General features: G+C 39.5%; 1 protein-coding gene across 1 annotated transcript in view; it reads right to left on the reverse strand.

The window, feature by feature from the left end:
• MICU2 (mitochondrial calcium uptake 2) overlaps positions 1-21,484 on the reverse strand; it is a 255,003-nt gene that overhangs the window by 183,521 nt on the left and 49,998 nt on the right. The window contains exon 2 of the mRNA XM_007942515.1: positions 9,996-10,140. Coding sequence (XP_007940706.1) covers positions 9,996-10,140 — 145 coding nt within the window. The remainder of the gene's footprint in view (positions 1-9,995; positions 10,141-21,484) is intronic.

Consider the following 21,484-nt stretch of genomic DNA (forward strand, 5'->3'; position numbering starts at 1 on the left):
CTGCGATGATGGGCTCAAGTATAGCAGGGATTGTGGGGCTGGCGCGGGATCGGGCAGTGTTTCGTTCTGCTGTGCATGGGGTCGCTATGAGTCAGAAATGACTCGACGGCACTTAACAACAACAACAATATCTATCTACATATTCCCCCCATTTCATCTCCCATTTTCTCCACTAGAGGTAATTACTAGCCTTCATTGTATCTAACCTACCATTATGTTTAAAAAACAGTTTTATTACAAAGATGTATGTTTAAATAATATTATTTAGTTTTGAACTCCTAAGAATTTTATTCTTTTGATGTTATTGTAAATGTAATTGTTTTGTTAATTTCATTTCCAGACTCTTAACTGCAAGTATAAAGGAATACAGTTGTTTTTTTGTATAATGATATGTATCCTGCAACTTTGCTGAATTTATTAGTTCTATAGCTTTGTAGCAGATTCTTTAGGACATTCTGTGTACACGGCCATGTCATCTGCAAACAGAGATAGTGTCACTTCTTCCTTTCCAATTTCAAAGCATTTCATGTCTTTTTCTTTTATAGGTTTCTTACAAAATGGAAATCATTACGATATATGTTGTTTTTCCAAAGAAATCTTTTTGTGTCCCTCTGATTATTTACTGAGACAGATTTACTAAGACTGTGCCAAAAACCCCAAAATAAACCAGATGCCATCAAGCTGATTTAAACTCATCTCGATCCCATGTGTCTCATAAGAGAGCTATGCCCCATAGGGTTTTCAATGGCTAATTTTTCATAAGCAGAACACTAGACCTTTATTCCAAGTCATTTCTGGGTGGACTCCAACCACCAATCTTTTGGTTAGCAGCCAAGTGCTTAACCGTTTGTAACATCTAGGACGCCTTACTGCATCAAAGGGAATGAGTATTTTTAAGACCTTTGATACCTACTTCCAAACTTACCACCAAAGAAGCCATACCAAAATAATCACAAAACATTTTTTTACTACCTTCTTTTACTGCTCATAAACTTTAGTCACTCCCTCATAGGTTTAAGAAGAAGTGAACCCATTCCCCCAAATGCACACTCCTCTGGTGGATGGACAGGGTCACTGAAGTCCCCTTGACCCTTACTTGGTGGCCCAGTCTGGCCCTTATTTGCTTTTTAATTTTATTTTTACTACTTCACAATGCAATCCTTTGGTTTCAGTGACTGGTGAACTTAGTGTTCCTAGAACATGCCATGATCATACCTTTTGCTTTGTGTCATGTCATCCCTCAATATTTGGAATACCTTTCCAAGTTCTTTCCACCTTTTTCAATTCAATCTACACCTCTCTTCATCCTCACCTTGCCGTTGCTCCACCTCAGCTATTTCACATATTTATCTATTTATAGGCAGTACTTTCAGTGAACCTTGGAAGGTGCCAGAAATCTTTACACCATACTGCTGCAATATGGAGCACAGAGGACAAGGGGCATATCTATTTTCTACAGAGTAAAAGGGACTGATTTGGGTAAAAAAACCTAAGAATTTCTGACATCATTTGGAATAACTGAGAGTTGACTATATACGAAATAAAATGACGCAATTATAGTTTTGGAATTTTTGCTTCTCATTATTTTCCAAGGTTTTTACCTGTGGCATTATGACTCCATGACAACTATGTTACCTCATAACTGCTCTAGTTTCACTGTTTTTGCTCAATTTTAAACATCAACACTACCTAAAATGAACATCTCAAATTAATTATTCTATTGATAATATACTTAGTGAAGTTTAAAAACTTACCTATTTTTCCTTTGTCTCTCTAAAAAAAAACCATATAGAGTTCTAGCAAGATGGTGGAATAGTCAGACAAGCTACACAGACCCTCTGCAACAAAGTAATGAGAAAACAATTGAAACTACACAGAAAATGATCCTGGAACCCTGAGTTTTGAAGGGAAGGATAAAGAAGTGGATTAAATACCAACTAACAGAAGAACCGGGAGCTCTGGTAGCATAGTGGCTAAGACACTTGCCTGCTAACCAGAAGGCTGGTGGTTCAAACCCACCAGCCACTCCTCGGAAGGAAGGTTGGGCAATCCTACTTCCGTAGTGATACTGCCTCGGAAACCCAAGGAGGGGTCGCTATGAGTCGGGTTTGACTCGACGGCACATAACAACAACAACAACAGAAGAACCCAAATGAAACCGCAAGTGAGGAGACAAACAGAGCAATAGCCTGCCGGCTGTCCTGGCAACACAGCCATTTTGAATATTCCTGATAGAAACCTGAGAATCTGCTCTGCCTCCTTAGGACTGAAAGAGGAAGGATTTCATTGGTGTCACAACCAAAAAGGAAAACGGTGGGGAAGGAGATGGACCTGTGGACTGCTAGTGGCTGTCCTGAGGGCACAGGCATTTTGAATATTTGTGCGCGGCGAGTAAGGGCATTTTGGATATATGTGAGCAGCATTCTTACCAGAACAGCGATGTAAACGTGGGCTCTGCTTGCCAGGGACAGCATGGGTGACTGCCCTGGAGGCTCATGACTGGAAAGGTGCGATATTCCACTTGTTGCTCTTATACCCCACACCCACTTGGTGAACAGGGGTGTGGCCACCACCCACCTCCACTGGCCTACTTGACCAGCAGAATTCCATCCCAGTCTGTGCCCTGACAGAGCCTGGGTGCCATGCCCTGCCCCCATAGTTTTGCTTTGGTTTTTAAATTATTCTTTTTATCTTCCTCTTTTCTTCCTTTTTTTGTTCTCTTCCCTTTTCCTAGTTCCCTTCTTTTGGTTCTCTCCGTCCCTTGTTCTTCCTTTTGCAGTTTTCCCATCATTTCTTTACTATTCTTTTACTCTTGCTCTTTTCTCTCATTCTTTCCTCCCCAGATGTTGTGACCTTTTTCCTCCCCTCTTTTTCTCATTATGTTTCTTTTATCCTTTTAAAATATATTTTGAAACATTTTCTTCTCATTTATTGTATTTTTTTTTCTTTTCCTTTTTTTTGGTGATTGTTCCTGATTATGCAGTTTGAACTATTTGACGGTTTGTTTATTTATTCCTTTGTCTAAGTAAGTGAGAGACAGCAACTGTTCTCACACAACTGAACCACACCTGCATCTCCTGCAGCCCCACTGACTGACGGAGGTCCATCACTTGCTTTTGTACCAACTGAACAACAACAGATGGCAGTCAAAACCAGCTCAACTCACTCTCAGCTACTCTTTACAAACTGCTAGCAGAGATCTGTGCATACACTCTCATTCTTTACCACATCCCCCAGGTGGACAGGTGGTGAGAGTCTAAGTGCTAGTGCTAACAACTACCAAATAGAGGAGCACAGTGCACTGCTCACACAGCTATATCAAAACAAAATAAAGGAAAAAAAAATCTTTCAGGAATTACAACAACATACAATACTACATTGTCTTAGAGACAACATACCATCACAATCCACACAAAAAAGCAAGATAAATTAGTAGAAACAAGGGGCCAGAATACAAATCAAGAAAATATCCCTGGAGAAGAAGCAGGATTGGAACTCCCTGATAAAGAATTCAAAAGAATTATATTTGGGTACTTTCAATGTACCAAGAGACAGATCAAGGAAAACTGACAAGATCAAGGAAAATACTGACAAAATCAAGGAAAACACCGACAAAACTCTAGAACAACTCTGGAAAACAATACAAGAACAAATTGACAAAATAAACAAAAAACTAGAAATGATACAAAAACAACAAACAGAAATCCAGAATATTAATAGTAAGATTTGAGAAAAGATAACACATTGAATGCACAAAGGAATCAAATCAAATCAATGGAAGACAGAATTAATGAGACTGAAGACAAATACCTCAATACTACTTTGTTAAGGGATCAATCAGAAAAAAAGATCAAAAGAAAATGAAGAAAGCCTAAGATTAATGTGGGATACCATCAAGAAGAATAACCTACGTGTAACTGGAATTCCAGAACAGGAAGAGAGAAATAAGACCACATAAAAACTTGTCAAAGTTTTGCTGGAAGAGAATTTCCCTAATATGATGAAAGACAAGAATATAGCCATTCAAGAAGTTTAACAAACCCCAGGCAGGACAAGACCCCATTAAGATATATCATCATCAAACTCACCAAAAACAAAGACAAAGAAAGAATTCTGAAAGCAGCAAGGGAAAAACGAAAAGTTACCTATAAAGGGCAACCAATAAGACAAAGCTTAGATTTCTTGGCAGAAACCAAGCAGATGAGAAGACAACGGGATGATATATATAAAGCCCCAAAGGAAAAAAATTTCCAACTAAAAATTATATACCCAGCAAAACTGTCCCTCAAATATGAGGGTGAAATTAGGAGATTTCCAGATAAGCAGAAATTAAGGGAATTTGTTAAAACCCGACCAACCTTACAAAAGATCTTAAACAGAGTCCTTCAGACAGAGAACCATTAACAGCAAACAACTGATGATGAACACGCATGATGACATAACCCAGAAATCAACCCAGTTTTAGAAGCATCCAAAGTAAAACAAGCTTACAAGACTGTAAACAGGGTACCAGAGACATCAACTGGTAAACAAGGACAACTGCAAACCCCAAAGAGGGAATAAAAAGTGTAGTTACAGAACTTCTAAATGGTGAGGAAGTCAAGGCAATTGTGACATAGGACAGACAACTTGGGAAGAAAATAATAAGTCACAGGGTAACCTCAAAGAAAAATAATAAACCTTCTCATCAAAATAGAAAAGAAGACAAGCATAAATATTTAGCAAAGACTCAGTAGCCGTGAGTTTAGTTTCTTTTTGGTTTAAAACAATAGTAATGAAGGAAAGGATAAGATGATTCATGAACAAAATGAGCTCAGCACACAAAATTATATGGAACAAAGATAACAGCAACACCATGAAAAAACACATAACAAACTGACATCAATTAATTCATACTTGTTGATAATCACACCGAATATAAATGGGTTAAATGCACCAAGGAAGAGATAGAGAGTTGAAGAATGGATAAGAAAAATCAACATTCTGTCTACAAAAGACACACCTTAGACATAAAGACAAAAACAGACTAAAAGTCAAAGGATGGAAAAAGATACATCAAGCAAATGGCAACCAAAAAAGGGCAGGAATGGCAATATTAATTTCTAATAAAAGAGACTTTAAGACAAAAATGACCATAAAAGACAAGGAAGGACATTACATAAGGGTGAAAGGATCAATTGAACAAGAGGACATAACCATAATAAATATCAACACACCCAGTGAAAGAACCACAAAATACATAAATTTAACAGAATTGAAAAGACAAACAGATAACTCCATGGTAATAGGAGACTTTAATAAACAACTTTCAATTAAGCAGGAGACTTTAGTACACCACTTTCAACTGAAAAGAAACTCAATAAAGATGCAGAAGAACTAAACAATACTATCAATCAACTTGACCTTTTAGCCATCTACAGAGCATTTCACCTAACAACAGTACTATAAACATTCTTTTCCAGTACACATGGAACAATCTTCAAGATAGACCATATTTTAGGCCACAAAGCAAGCCTCAATAAATTGAACACAAAAGACCCATACAAAGAAAACTACAAAACACTAGTTCAAGAAACTACATAAATGGAAGAACATACCATGCTCATGGATAGGAAGATTGAACATTGTGGGAACATCAGTAATACCCAAAGCAATCTAAATATTCAATGCAATACTGATCCAGATTCCATCACCATTCTTCAAAGACATGGAAAAGCCAATCACTAATTTTATATGGAAAGGAATTAGACCTTGGATAAGCAAAGCAATACTGAACAAGAGGAACAAAATAGGAGGTCTCACACTCCCAGATCTCAAAACCTACTTTACAGACACAGTTGTCAAAACAACCTGGTACTGGTACAACAATAGACACATAGACCAGTGGAACAGAATTGAGAATACAGAAATGGACCCATTGACCGACTGTGGTGTAGTAAATTACCTGGTATGACTTTTCTAGCCATAAGTCTTTGTAAACTCCAAGGTGGAATTTGCTGTGAGCAATCGAGGAGCTCCTGATTGTTAAAGTTATCCACCTGGGGTATTTTTGTTGCGAGTGGCACAAAACAATGTTCTGGGAAGTTCACTCCCTCAGGTGCTTAGAATTCTGATGTTATGATTGGTTAGTTTGGTCACTCTGCCAGGCTCAAAAGGAGGCCTCCTAGAGGCAGAAGGAGTGTCTCTCTGACTGCTGGCTGAGAAAGACATGCTGCTGAGAGAATACACTCCTGAGAGACACACATTGCTGAGAGAGAGAGACGCAAGAGGCACACATTGCTGAGAGAGATACCAAGAGACACGCACTGCTGGCAGAGAGACTGAGAGAGACTGTTGGCTGAGAGAAAGTGGGCTGAGAGAGACTGAGCATTGTTCCTGAACTTGAATTGTAGCCTGCTGCTTCCCTAATAAACCCCATAATCTGTGAGTTCCGTGTGGCTACCGCAGTGAATTATCGAACCCAGCAGAGAAGTGGTGGGTGCTGTGGGAGGAATGGTTAGTGTCAGGGTTGGTGAAAGGACTGGAAGGAAGTAGCTTGTCTGGCCTCACAGTAATAGGCCTTGGGCTATTGATGATGATTCTGTCTTCCTCTTGGGGGGATAGTGGAGGTCAGAAGATGTAGCTTCCCTGCCCCTTTGGCACCTATGGTCAGCTGATCTTTCACAAAGGGCCAAAATCTATTAAATGGGGGAAGAGATAGTCTCTTTCACAAATAATGCTGGAAAACCTGGGTATCTATTTCAGAATAAAGATACAGGATCCATATCTTACACCATACACAAAAACTAACTCCAGATGGATCAAAGACTTAAATGTCAAACCTAAAACTTAGGAAGTTCATCAAAGAAAAAGTAGGAGAAAACAAAGGGGCTCTATTTATGACATAAATAGTGTACCAGGCACAACTCAAGATGCACAAACAACAGAAGATAAGCTAGATGATCTTGTTGTTATTAGGTCAAGTTGGCTCCAACTCATAGTGACCCTATGTACAACAGAGCGAAACACTCCCCAGTCCTGTGTTAGCCTCACAATCTTGCTATACCTGAGCCTACTGCTGCAGCCACTGTGTCAATCCACTTCTTTGAGGGCCTTCCCCTTTCTCCTTGACCCTCTATTTTACCAAGTGTGATATCCTTCTCCAGGGAATGGTTCCTTTTGACAACATGACCAAAGCAGGTGAGATGAAGTTTGGCCATTTCTGCTTCCAAGGACTATTCTAGCTGTACTTCTTCCAGGACAGATTTGTTAGTTCTTTTGACAGTCCATGGTACTTTCAGTATTCTTTGCCAACACCACAACTCAAAAGCATCAACTCTTCTTTGGTCTTCCTTATTTATTGTTCCGTTCTCATATGCATATGAGGTGACTGAAAATACCACAGCTTGGGTTAGGTGCATCTTAGTCTTAGTAAGCCAGCCCCGGGACCAATGGAATGCAGGTGTTTGCCCCAGGGGCAGGCCTGGTAAGTAAGCAGAGTTGGGGAGACCAGGAAACGAGCAGAGCAGTATAGAATAACTAGGGGAGACAAATTGTCTGTCAGTTTGTCCTAGTATGGTGGCATAAGTGTTGCTGTGAGGCTGGAGGCTATGCTATCAGTGTTTCAAATGCCAGCAGGGTTACCCAAGGTGGACAGGTTTCAGCAGAGCCTCTAGACCAAGACAGACTTAGAAGAAGGAAGAAGCAATCCACTTCTCAAAGAATTGGCCAGTGAAAACCTTATGAATAGTAGTGAAACACTGTCTGATATATTACTGGAAAATTTTATGAATAGCCCTGAAACACTGTCCGATATAGTGCCACGAGATGAGCCCCTCAGGTTGGAAGGCACTCAAAATATGACTGGAGAAGAGCTGCCTCCTCAGAGGAGAGCCGACCTTAATGATGTGGATGGAGTACAGCTTTCAGGACCTCCACTTGCTGATATGGCATGACTCAAGATGAGAAGAAACAGCTGCAAACATCCAATAATAATCAGAACATGGAATGTACGAAGTATGAATCTAGGAAAATTGGAAGTTGTCAAAGATGAAATGGAACATATAAAGATTGATATCCGAGGCATTTGTGAGTTGAAATGGAATGTTTTTGGCCATTTTGAATCAGACAACCATTTGATCTACTATGCCAGGAACGACAAAAATTGAAGAGGAATGACATTCATCGTCACAAAGAATGTTTCAAGATCTACCCTGAAGTACAGTGCTGTCAGTGAGAGGATAATATTCATACGCCTACGACAAAGACCAGTTAATACTACTATTATTCAAATTTATGCACCAACCACCAAAGCCAAAGAAGAGAAAACTGAATATTTTTATCAACTTCTGCAGTCTGAAATTGACCAAACATGCAATCAAGATGTGTTGATTATCACTGGTGATCGGAATGCAAAAGTTGGAAACAAAGAAGAACACTGGTAGTTGGAAAATACAGCCTTGGTGATAAAAAAATAGATGATTAGCACCTTGTAAAAATTAAATTCTTATATGCATCAAAAGACTTCTCAAAAAGAGTAAAAAGGGAACCTATAAAATGGGGAAAAATATTCAGCAATGACGTATCAGACAAAAGACTTGTCTCTAAAATTTATAGAAAACTCCAACACATCATTATCAAAAAAACAAACAATCCAATTTAAAAATGAGTAGAAGATATGAACAGACAATTCACCAAAGACATTCAGGCAGTTAACAAACACATGAAGAAATGTCCATGATCATTATTCATTAGAGAGATGCAAATCAAAACAACCACGAGGATATCATCTCATCTAAGCATTAATAGCAAAGTTCAACAAGACAGAAAACAACAAATGCTTGCGAGGATATGCAGAGATTGGGACTCTCAGACACAGCTGGTGGTACTGTCAAATGATACAACCACTATGGAAAGAAGTATGACGATTCCTTAAAAAGCTGGAAACAGAAATACCATATGATACAGCAATCCCATTACTAGGTATATATCCTAAAGATGTTAGAGGGAGGACACAAATAGATATATGCATACCTATGTTCATCGCAGCACTATTCACAATAGCAAAGAGATGTAAACAACCTAAGTGCCTATCTACTGAGGAATGGATAAACAAACTGTGATGCATACACACAATGGAAAATTACGTAACTCTAAAGAATAATGTAGAATTTGTAACACACTGTATAATGTGGGTGAACTTAGAGGACATTATGGTGAGTGAAATAACTCTATCACAGAGGGACAAATATTGTATTAGTCCATTATTGTAAAAAGGTAAGGAAAGGTTTATACATGGAAGGAAACTTTCTTGGTTGGTTACCAGGGATGGGATGGGAGGGGAGGGAAGGGAAAATTCCTAGATAGGTTAGAAAAAAAAAAAATATATATATAGAAACCAAAGACTATTAGTGGTTACCAGGGGTAGGAGGGAGGGGGAAAGGTGAAGCTTTTGTTTGTGGGGCATTGAATTTATGCTAATGGTGGTGGAATATTTGGAAAAGGATAGCAACAGTGGTGGCACAACATGAAAAATGCCATCAACATCCCTGAGCTATAAATGTGGAAGCTGTCATGTTGGCGAATGTCTTGTTGTATATGTTTTGAGCACAACAGAAGTTTTTTAAAAAAGGAAAAAACAATTACTTCTGAGATGTTGTTGTTATGTGCCATTGAGTGGGATCCGACTCATAGCAACCCCTCCTTGGGTTTCTGAGGTGGTATCACTACGGAAGTGGATTGCCCAACCTTCCTTCCGAGGAGTGGCTGGTGAGTTTGAACTGCCAGCCTTCTGGTTAGCAGTCAAGTGCCTCAGACACTACACTACCAGGGCTCACTTCTGAGATAGACACTATAAATGTTTTAATGACACTTGAGTCACAAGAAATGTAAATGCATGACACAAAGAATGATGTCAATTAAAATGGAGAAAAGAGGTTGTGAATAGTCTTCTCAAACCTAATGTTTGGTTTCTTTCACTTAACAAAACAAAACAAACCCCAAAATAAACAACTCACGTTCTATTTGCTCAAACATGACTGAAAAGAGAAAGTCTCTTGGTGTCATATAATATTCTCCTTCATGTTCCAATGAAGAAAACTGCATGAAGCGCTGTTTCCGAGGAGACAGTTGCCCAGCCATCTCTTCAGAGTCAACATTTTTCTAAAAGAAAGGAAAAAAAAATTCCAATTTAAGATTTTTTTAAAGTATTATTCCTAAAGTTAGTAATGTTTACAATAATTTTTAAAGAGTAATTTTATTGTTTCGGTCAACACAGTCCTAAATTTTAATTCATTCATTTAACAAATATATACTGAATGACTGCTATGCACTGTCTCAGGCACTGAAGATGGAGCAGTGAACAAGACTCCTTTGAGAGAACTTACATTATAGAAAGACAGAATGACAAGTGATGAAGAAATGCATCAAATGATGTAAGACAGTGAGCAGTGGCATGAAGGAATTGGAAGCAGGATAAGAAAATGATAAGGAGCACAATTTTAGAGAGGATACTCAGGGAGAGCCTTTGGGAAGTGGTGATATTTAAAGACACAAAATAAGGTAGAGGGAGCTCTGGTGGTGTAGTGGTTAAAGCATTTGGCTGTTAACCAGAAAGCTGGCAGTTTGAACCCACCAGCTGCTCCATGGAAGAAACATGAGGCAGTCTGCTTCTGTAAAGACTGAGAGCCTTGGAAACTCTGTGGCGCAGTTCTACTCTGTTCTCTAGGGGCGTTGTGAGTCAGAATTGATTCTATGGCAGTAAAGGTATAAATTAAGTGGAGCTAGGAGGAGCTCTGGTGGCGTAGTGCTTAAGGCATTTGACTGCTAACCAGAAGTCTGGCAGTTCAAACCCACCAGCTGCTCCATGGAAGGAAGAGGGGGCAGTCTGCTTCTGTAAAGATTACCACCTTGGAAACCCAATGGGGGTTGCTATGAGTTGGAATCGACTCGAAGGCAGTGATTTATTTATTTATTTTTTGAGTGAACCATGGGGCTGTCTGGGAGAAGAGTATTCTAAGAAAAAGATAAAGCAAGAGCAAACACCATGAGTTGGGAATAAGTTTGGTGTGTTCAAGGAATAGCAGGAATGCCAAAGTTACCAGAGTGACTGAGTAAGGAAGAGAGTGGAAGAAGCTATGATCAGAGAGATAGGCAGGCAACGAATCACATAAAGTTGCGTTTTTATAAAGATAAAAGACACCGTATTTACAACTCTGTTCACTTTCAGAACTCCAAGTGATAAAATAAAAAAATAAGTGCTAGAAGAACAGGGATGGACAAAATACGGTTAGTGTTAAGAATTGTTAACTCAGGCAATAGGGCCTGATTGCAATCCAGCTGCTGATAGAGACAACACTGAAATCTTCCTGGCAAAGCCTTCATTGAGCACTTACTATGTGCTAGGCACTGTCCTAATTAAGTACTTAACATAGATTATTTAGTTAATTCTCAGAATGATTCTGAAGAACGCATACTGATGTAGCTATGGAAACTGGAAAGTAAATGGCAGAGCCAGGATTCAAAACAAGGTCTTGTCTGACTCAAAGCTGTCTGACTCTTAATACCACACTATCCTCCTACACATGACTGGGCACCGTGGACTAGGTCAACTGGAGAAAGATGATGCAGCAGGTCACACTGAGGTCAATACAGGAATCTTAGTATCTGTGAAATCCAACCGCACACTGCGACCTGACTGCTTTCCTAAGATGCTGCTCTACCATGGACCACAGCATTCTTCCTGGACATACTACTACTCTTCACACATAGGACTGCTTCTATTATTTACCTTGACACATGGGTGATGCTCAGTGAGTGCCAACTTCAACTGAAATGGGAAAAAAAGTGCATTCAAGTTGCTTAAACCTCTCGAAGTTCAAAGCTGTCAGCAGCTCCCCTGGGCTGATCTTAGTCCTCTGTGTAGTATGAAATTTTCTCTCCTCTATTAGACTGTAGGTTTCCTTGAGTGATCAGCTGTGTACTTGTGCATTCTGTACGTGCCTACCAGAATTTGGGACATACACAGAATACTCAATCACACTGCAGCGATCTGTGCTCCCATCTTCCCTGCAATGTATCAATCATGTCCTTGCTTTTCCTTCTCCTTAAATCACTACTCTAAAATTAACTGAAGGGGCAGGTTTCAAGATGAGTCCATGCTTTTATCCCAGCAATAAGAAAACTGAATTTTATTGATAGTTTGTGAACTTTTATACATGAAGCAGATAAAATATATATACATATATGTGTGTATGTGAGTCTGTATATAACAAATCATTGTCAAATGAGTTGATTCCAACAGAGCAACCTTGTAGGACAGATGAGAACTGCCCCACAGGGTTTCCAAGGCTGTAAATCTTTAGGAAAGCAAAACCCAAACCAAACCTGTTGCTGGAGGGTCGATGCCAACCCACAGTGCCCCTAGAGAACAGAGTAGGACTGCCCCATAGGGTTTCCAAGGCTGTTAGTCTTTATAAAAGCAGACTGTCTCATCTTTCTTACTGGAATGGCTGATGAGGATGAACTGGCAACCTTTGGGCTAGCAGCCGAGAGCTTAACCACTATGTCATCATATACTGTATTCTTGCATAAAAGACACCTTACAGAAATAACATGCAAACACACATAGGTGACTAACATGCAAGTGTTTTTTTTTTTTTTTTTGGGGGGGGGAACCACTATATAACATGTGTGCTATTTGCATAAAGCACAGTATATGAATATATATCCACATAGGTCCCATGTTGTTGTTTGTTGTTATGTGCCGTCGAATAGGACACGACTCATAGCAAGCCCTTCCTGGGTTTCCGAGGCGGTATCACTACGAAAGTAGATTGCCCAACCTTCCTTCCGAGGAGTGGGTGGGGGGTTTAAACCACCAGCCTTCTGGTTAGCAGTCAAGTGCCTTAGGCATTACACTACCAGGGCTCCCACATAGAGCCCTAGGTGGCACAAACGGTTTGTGCTCCACTACTAACTACTAACTAAAGGTTGGGAGTTCAAACCCACCCCAAAACCAAAAAAAACCAAACTCACTGTCCACCCCAATGGGTGAAAAAGTGGAAGAAATGGCCTGGTAATCTCATTCTGTAAAGACGACAGCCAAGAAAATGCAACGGAACAGTTTTACTCTGTAACACTTGAGGTTGCCATGAGCTGGAACTGACTCTACACCAATGAGTTTTTGTATATATTTTTGTTCACACACATACTTGTAGTAAACTATCAATACCTATATGTAGTAACAGACAGATTATCATTTTATTGAACAAATTCTTACTGAATACCTGTTGGAAAACAAGACAAACGTTAATGCCCACCAGAATGCAATAAGTACTATGGCAGTGAATTCACAGAAAGTATGAGGATGAAGGTGGGAGAAGGTAAGAGTGTTGAGTAAAGATCACAGCAGCATTTGCCAAGTTCCAGCTGTGAAAGAAAATACAGCACAGTAGAAGAACTGAAAGAAACAGAACATGGGCATATACATTATTAACTTACAGACTTTTAATATTGATGTATTTACCCTGTTAATAGTGTATTAAATTAGAATTAATAATTTATACAGAGATAGATTTTCATCCTTAAAACAAATGTTGGCTCTTGTATACTTCCTAATACTCAGTTGTTCATGACTGGCTAAAAAAAATAAAATGCCTTTTATTGACAACTTAATCCTTTTTGTATGAATAAAGAAATTCTTCTCAAACTTCAGTTAAAAAAAAGGTGTTGAATTACCTCTACTGGTCTCATAACAAGATGGACCATTTAATTAACTCCATGGTTTCCTGGTTTTCCCTTTGTTCTCTATCCTCTAGGAATCTCACTCTTTCCTGGTCCTAATTTATACTGGAAATGACCAAGAAATAAAAACAAACCTCCATGTCAGAAAGACATGAAAACTATTTTCAGAGAAATATATATTTTTCTTCTAGAAGGTTTAGACACCAAAACTGCCTGTGATGTGTCTGTAACTCACATAAGGATAACATTTCTAAAGAGTCTGGAGAAGAGTCAATTATTTAGTAAAATGTCATTTTATGACGTTGGCTCGTTGCTTGATTGGGTTGTTTGTCATATCTTTATATGTTGGGTAAATATCTTCTCCAGTAGACAGGAAAAGGCAGAGCATTTACTCTACTTGGTTATTTCCTCTTATTCACCCTTCTATGAAACTCATAGTTATGCCAAAATTGTCACTTCTCAATATAAAGTAATTTAAACAAACACTACACACACACACACACACACACACAAAGAGGAGGTAAAACAAAAGCCCCCCTTCTTAAATTGATCTCTGAGCCTGAAGCTGTCATAAGAAATTACAGATCATCCATTTAGAAGGCTTGTTGTTGTTGTTGTTATGTGCTGTCGAGTCGGCCCCGACTCATAGCGACCCCTCCTTGGGTTTTCGAGGCAGTATCACTACGGAAGTAGGATTGCCCAACCTTCCTTCCGAGGAGTGGCTGGTGGGTTTGAACCGCCAGCCTTCTGGTTAGCAGTCAAGTGCTTTAGCCACTATGCTACCAGAGCTCCTATTTAGAAGGCTACTGACACACAAATGACCTCCAAATCTGTCCCGTCACTACAACACCATTATTAGACAGTATGGCACAAATCAACTCTTCTGCCAACAACCCCAATTCAACCTGTTTTGGTGGCTTTTAATTCCTGCTGCTTCATGGTATTCATTAGCAACCTGTGATATGCAGATGATACAACCTTGCTCACTGAAAATGAGCATGACCTGAAGCACTTAAGATGAAGATCAAAGACTATAGTCTTTGAGCATGGATTATACTTCAACATAAAGAAAACAAAAATCCTCACAATTGGACCAATAAGCAGCATCATGATAAATGGAGAAAAGATTGAAATTAGCAAGGATTCATTTTATTTTGGATCCACAATCAACACCCACTGAAGCAGCAGTCAAGAAATAAGATGTCACACTGCACTGGGAACATCTGCTGCAAAAGATTTCTTTAAAGTGTTAAGTAGCAAAGATGTCACTTGAAGACTAAAGTGCACCTAACCCAACCCATGGTATTTTCAAATCCCTTATATACATGTGAAAGAAGAGTTGATGCCTTTGAATTACGACATTGGCAAAAAATAGTGAAAGTACCATGGACTGCCAGAACAATGAATAAATCTGTCCTGGAAGAGGTGCAGCTGGAACGGTCCTTGGAAGCAAGAATAGCCAGACTTCATCTTACCTACTTTGGTCATGTGATCAGAAGAGACCATTCCCTGGAGAAGGATATCATGTTTGGTAGAGTGTCAGCGAAAGAGGGGAAGACCCTGAACAACATGGGTTGACAGAGGGGCTACAACGATGAGCTCAAGTACAGCAAGGATTGTGAGGATGGCCAAAGAACAGGCAGTGTTTTGTTCTGTTGTTCATAAGGTTGCTATGAGTTGGACTCGACATGATTGCACCTAACAACACTCTGTGGTATAAATAAACTCATTCTACTACCTCAAAGCCTTTCAACTCTGCTAGCACTTCTAATCCTTCTCCTTTTCCTAATCCTCTTCACTAGATCTCACACTCTGCCTCCTGAGTGCAGTTATGACTTGGGAGTCATCATTACTGTACAGTCTAATCCTACCTTCCTTTACAGAATCAATAGTTGCTGTTAGCTGCTGTAGGTAGAGTAAGTCCTCAACTCATGGTGACCCCATGTACAACAGGACTGGACTGCTGTACCATAAGGTTTTCACTGGCTGATTAATGGAAGTAGATAGTCTGGCCTTTCTAGTCCATCCTAGTCCAGAAGTTCTGCTGAAACTTGTTCTCCATCACAGCATCACACAAGCCTTCAGTGACAGATACATGGTGCTGAACTTATGAAATGCATTGGCCTGTTAGGTGCCACCAAGTCAGTTCACACTCATAACACAAGGAAACACTGCCCAGTCCTGCACTATCCTCACAATCATTCCTTTGTTTGAGCCTATTGTAGCCAGTGTCAATCCATCTTGATGAGAGTCTTCTTTTCCACTTTACCAAGCATGATGTCCTGCTAACGGGCTGGTCCCTCTTGATAATATGTCTCAAGTACGTAAGATGAAGTCTCACCATCCTTGTTTCTAAGGAGCATTCTGGCTGTACTTCTTCCAAGACGGATGTGTTCACTTCTGACAATGTGTGCTATACTCAGTATTTTTCACCAATACTATAATTCAAAGGCATCAATTCTTGTTCAAGTTTTCCTTATTTATTGTCCAGCTTTTACATGCATGTGAGGCGACTAAAAATATCATACCTTAGGTCAAAGGCACCTCAGTCACCAAAGGGGCATCTTTGCTTCGTAACACTTTAAAGAGGTCTTTTGCTGCAGATTTGCCCAACATAATATGTGATTTAATTTCTTTACTGCTGCTTCCAGGGGCATTGATTGTGGGTCCAAATAAAATGAAACCATTGACAATTTCAATGCTTTCTTCATTTATCATGCTGTTGCTTATTGGTCCAGTTGTGAGGATTTTTGTTGTCTTTATGTTGAGGTGTAATCCATACTAAAGACTGTAATCTTTGATCTTCATCAGTAAATGCTTCAGGTCTTCCTCACTTTCAGCAAGTAATGTTGTGTCACCTGCGTATTGCAGGTTGTTAATGAGTCACTCTCCGATCCTGATGTCATGTTTCTCTGCATATAGCCCAACTCCTCTGATAACTTGTTCAGCACACAGATTTAATACATACAGTGAAAGGATACAACCCTGACATACACCCTTCCTGATTTTGAACCATGCAGTATCCCCTTGTTCTGTCTGAATGATTGCCCCTTAGTCTACGTACAGATTCCATGTGAGCACAATTAAGTGTTCTAGAACTCCCATTCTTTGCAATGTCATCCATAATTTGTTATGATCCACACAGTCCAATGTTTTTATATAGTCAATAAAACATAGGTACACATCTTTCTAGTATTCTCTACTTTCAGTCAAGATCCATCTAACATCAGCAATGATATTTCTCATTCCACGTCCTCTTCTGAATCCAGCTTGAATTCCTGGCAGTTCCTTATTGATGTACTGCCACAATCACTTTTAAGTTTTCTCTAACAAAACTTTACATACATGTGATATTAATGATATTGTTTGACAATTTCCACATTCTGTTGTATCACCTTTCTTTGGAATAGGCACAATTATAGATCTCTTCAAGATGGCTGGCCTGGTAGCTATCTTCCAAATTTCTTGGCATAGATGAGTGAGTGCTTCCCATGTTGCATTCATTTGTTGAAAATCTCAACTGGTATTCCCTCAACTACTGGAGCCTTGTTTTTCACCAGTGCCTTCATTACAGATTGAACTTCTTCAGTACCATTCTCTACTTTCAATCAGCTACCTCCTGAAATGGTTGCAACTCAACGTAATGCACTGCCATCAAGTTGGATCTGACTCATAGTGACCCCTTCTTGGGTTTCCGAGGTGGTATCACTACAAAAGTAGATTGCCCAACCTTCCTTCTGAGGAGTGGCTGGAGGGTTTGAACCACCACCTTCTGGGTAGCAGTCAAATGCCTTAGGCATTACACCACTAGCGCTTCCACCTGGAATGGTTGAACACTGTTAAATTCTTTTTGGTACAGTGACTCTGTGTATTCTTTCTATCTTCCCTTGATGCTTCCTATGTTGTTAAAGATCTTGCCCATAGAATCCTTCAATATTGCAACTTGTGGATTGACTTTTTTTCCTCAGTTTTTTCACCTTGAGAAGTGTGAGTGTGTTCTTCCCTTTTGGTCTTCCAACTCCAGGTCTTTTATATTTCATTATATTACTTTATTCTGTCTTCTCAAGCAGCCTTTGAAATCTTTTGTTCAGCTCTTTTAAGTCATCATTTCTTCCATTCACTTTAGCTACTCTATGTTCAAAAGGGAGACATTAGAAACTCTAAATAAGGTTAGAATCATGGTACCCTTATTGCATGACTCAGCTTTTTAAAATATGTTCTCCAGAGTTAACACAAAAATAACACAGTAGAGGACTAAAAAATATAAATAAATAAAATAAATAAAACCTCACTGCTATCGAGTGGATTTGAACCACCAGCCTTCTGGTTAGCAGTCAAATGCCTTAGGGCACTACTAGGTATAATTTATCCCTAAGATTATTCTTTAAGGTCACAAATTGCCCTTTTGTTTATGTGGGGATGTAAAAGCAATACAAAGGAAGTAACAGCACTAAAGCTTAAAGCTATTTAACATGTAAGACTGGAGAGTGTTTTGCATCCCTTCATCCCAACCTGTTAATTGCAGTTCAACAGAATTATTCTAGTAGGACTGAAACAAACAATACTAACGTTAACCTTATCTGAATAATGAGGTTTTACAGGATACTTTTCTATAAATCTACTCTGCTGGCCAATGTATAGTGTTACATATAAATAAGCAATGGACTGGCATGAGAGAAGCAGCTGCCCAAGGAGCTAGCTAGTCCAAAAGGGGACTCAGAGTATGGAATGCAGTGACAAAGATCAAAGAGCTGCTTATGGCTTGTTGGTGGCTCTCTGTTATCTTAAACCTACCCTTGGGCTGAATTTTAGTGTTTACAGAGGTGGACAGTGGTGGAAGTAGGGGATATATTTCTCCTGTTACCACAACTATGTGCTTTTCAAATCTGCATCTAAAGCTACATATATGGGACAGGAGGAGCGGAAGAAATGCTGGGATTTGGGGCTGTACTGAGTACATGAAACCATCCACATGGTTCTGGTTATATATAAAATGCTCCATGGAGTTCAAGGATTACTTGTAATGCAGTAAAAAATGTGACAAAGGACTTAAGAGCAGTGAGTGATGTGAACTGGATAAAAGAGATCTTTGAAAGCTGACGACTTCAGTTAAAACATTTCGGTAGTTTATTGCCTTTAAAGCAACAACAGGTGCTTCACCATTCTGTCTCTACTTTTTATCCACAAAGTGACAAATTGGAAAACGTTAGTTTTCTGTTCTTTGTTGAACATTCTTTTGGTCTCTGCATTTCTCAGGAAGAAAAGAGAAAAAACAAAGGGCCTTGCATACACTGTTACAGCCAATAATTTCAATATATACATACATTGTAGTAGACAAAATATCGTGAATGTAGGGCACTTGTTTTGGAACTTGTAATAATCTGGTAAAATATAATTGCTTTGTTGTTGAACTGTCTATGATGTACCTAAAAAATAGCTTACCTTCTTAAAAGTTTACAATTAGAAATTTTCATTCATTTAGCAAAATTTTTCCACTTTTCTACTTTAAGGAGGATTTTACTATATATGAAACAAAATCTGCCAGATTTAATTAGAAATATTCCTTGCATAAGCTATGCTTGGTAGTAAGTTCTATAAACTGGTGGCCCATTAGGCAAAGAAACAAATGTCACTCCTGCAGGTCTGAGACCTCTCTGGCTTCTGGATATTAATCAGATACAGTGAAGACCTCATCTAGACCTCCTTCCTAGCTGGAAGACAGCTAGGATGTCTTTTTCCAGATGAGCATGGCAAAACAAAATGACATATGGCTATGTATTATTATTTTTTAAAACCTATAGAATTTTGGCTGGAGAGGAGTGGCCACTGTCAGGAGAAGCCAAAGAGCAGAGAAATAAGCATCATCTCTTTTAGAAACGGCTTTCTCTTTTCTGATTACTGTGCAGAACAGCTGTCTGGGTTCTCTAGTGCTGCTGTAACAGACATACCACCAGTGGGTGGCTTTAACAAACAGGAATTCATTCTTTTACAGTTCAGAAGGCTAGAAGTCCAAGTTAAAAGTGCCAGCTCTAGGGTATGGATGAAGGCCCACTGACACTGGGCTTCAGCTCTACCTCTTGCTCCTGACCCACTGGAGCTGGAGGTGTCTCTTAACTCAGGCAGCTGCTGGCTGCTGAGGCTGACAAACCCATGGTTGACAAAAAAAAAAAAAAAAGGTACAGTCCCAAGATTATCAAGTAACATAGCAGGTTGCTAGTTCAAGTCCAGAGACGTGAAATAACTGAGTTGCTTTCAACTTATTTTCCTATACCACAGAGGGTAAATCCTGTTTTACAAACTCTTCTACAACTATTTACTATCAATTATTTAATAAACAAAGGAGCTCTGGTGGCATAGTGCCTAAAGCATTTGACTGCTTACCAGAAAGCTGCTGGTTCAAACCCACCAGCCACTCCTGGGAAGAAGATGGGGCAATCTACTTCCGTAAAGATTTACTGCCTTGGAAACCCAATAGGGTTGGAATTGACTCAACAGCAGTGGGTTTTTTTGGGGTTTATTTAATAAACATTGAGTATACCCTATGAACATGCAGTATATTACAGATAAAATGATGAAAGAGGCCCTCACTTGCTAGTGGGAAGGCAGACTAGGAAGTGGTTGATGCTTTAATATAGGTAAGAAAGGATAAACGTGCATGCCCTACAATGACAAATGTACCATTCGGATAGTTATTTTCCCCTGTAATTACCAACAATGACATTTTGATTTCTTACTTTTCAAAATGAGATACATGCCAGAGTAATATTTTTCACAATTATATAATTAAATGTAAATAGTAAACAAGTAACAGGCCTGGTATCAGTAAATTTACCTGGATTGTCATCTATCTTCTTTGGGCAGTGGAGAAGGAGCTCCAGAGTGGTAAGAAGAAACTTTTTGTGACACAAGGTATGAAGCTCTGGTGGTGCAGTGAGTAAGGCACTTGGCTGCTAACCAGAAGGTCAGCAGTTCAAACCCACCAGCTGCTCCACAGAAGAATGATGGGTCAATCTCCTTGCGTAAAGTTTTACAGCCTTGGAAACCCAGTGCGGGGTTGCTGAGTCGGAATCGAGTCCACGGCAGTGAGTTTGATTTTTGTTTTTGGAAGCTACGATCTAATTTTAGGAACAAAAAAGGAACTTAACATGCGTGTACAAAAAGGTCTCCCTGAAACTGAGAAGTTCAAGCAAGCCAGGGGAAAAGGCTATTATCAGGGGGCTGAACCATAAAGAGAGGCTATCACTAGGGCAGCCGTTCAAACCCACCAGCTGCTCAGCCAAAGAGAGAATAGTCATTCTACTTGCATAAAGATTGAGATTGATAGCCTTGGAAACCCAACGTGGGTCGCTATGAGTTGGAACTGATTTGATGGCAGTGAGTTTGGTTTTGGTTTTAGTTAGGGATAATAATATTTAGGATATTGTGTCTTATAATACATGGCATGGTACAAAGCAAAGAAAAAATGGTCTTCTTGGTTGGTGTGTCTGCCTTCTGCATTTGGGAGGAATGAAATTAAAGGATCCTTCTCTCCTCTTTCCCTTCCCTTCCTGGGAAGCAGCTGCAGTCTGTAGCTGCAGTATTCTCCAGTGTGGGATTCTACAAGGACTGCTTTCTCCCATGTTGCCACATTCTCAAAAGAGCTGTGATGGCATAGTGGTTAAGAAACTTGGCTGCGGTTTCCAGCCAAACAAAGAACAGGCAAGTGAGTTAAACATTTACCTCAAGTAGACACACAACCTGGAGAGAACAATCATGGGAGAAG

The sequence above is a fragment of the Orycteropus afer genome, unplaced genomic scaffold, assembly GCF_000298275.1.
Source record: "Orycteropus afer afer isolate SDZICR_OR568_19922 unplaced genomic scaffold, OryAfe1.0 scaffold00092, whole genome shotgun sequence".
In the NCBI taxonomy this organism is placed as follows: Eukaryota; Metazoa; Chordata; class Mammalia; order Tubulidentata; family Orycteropodidae; genus Orycteropus; species Orycteropus afer.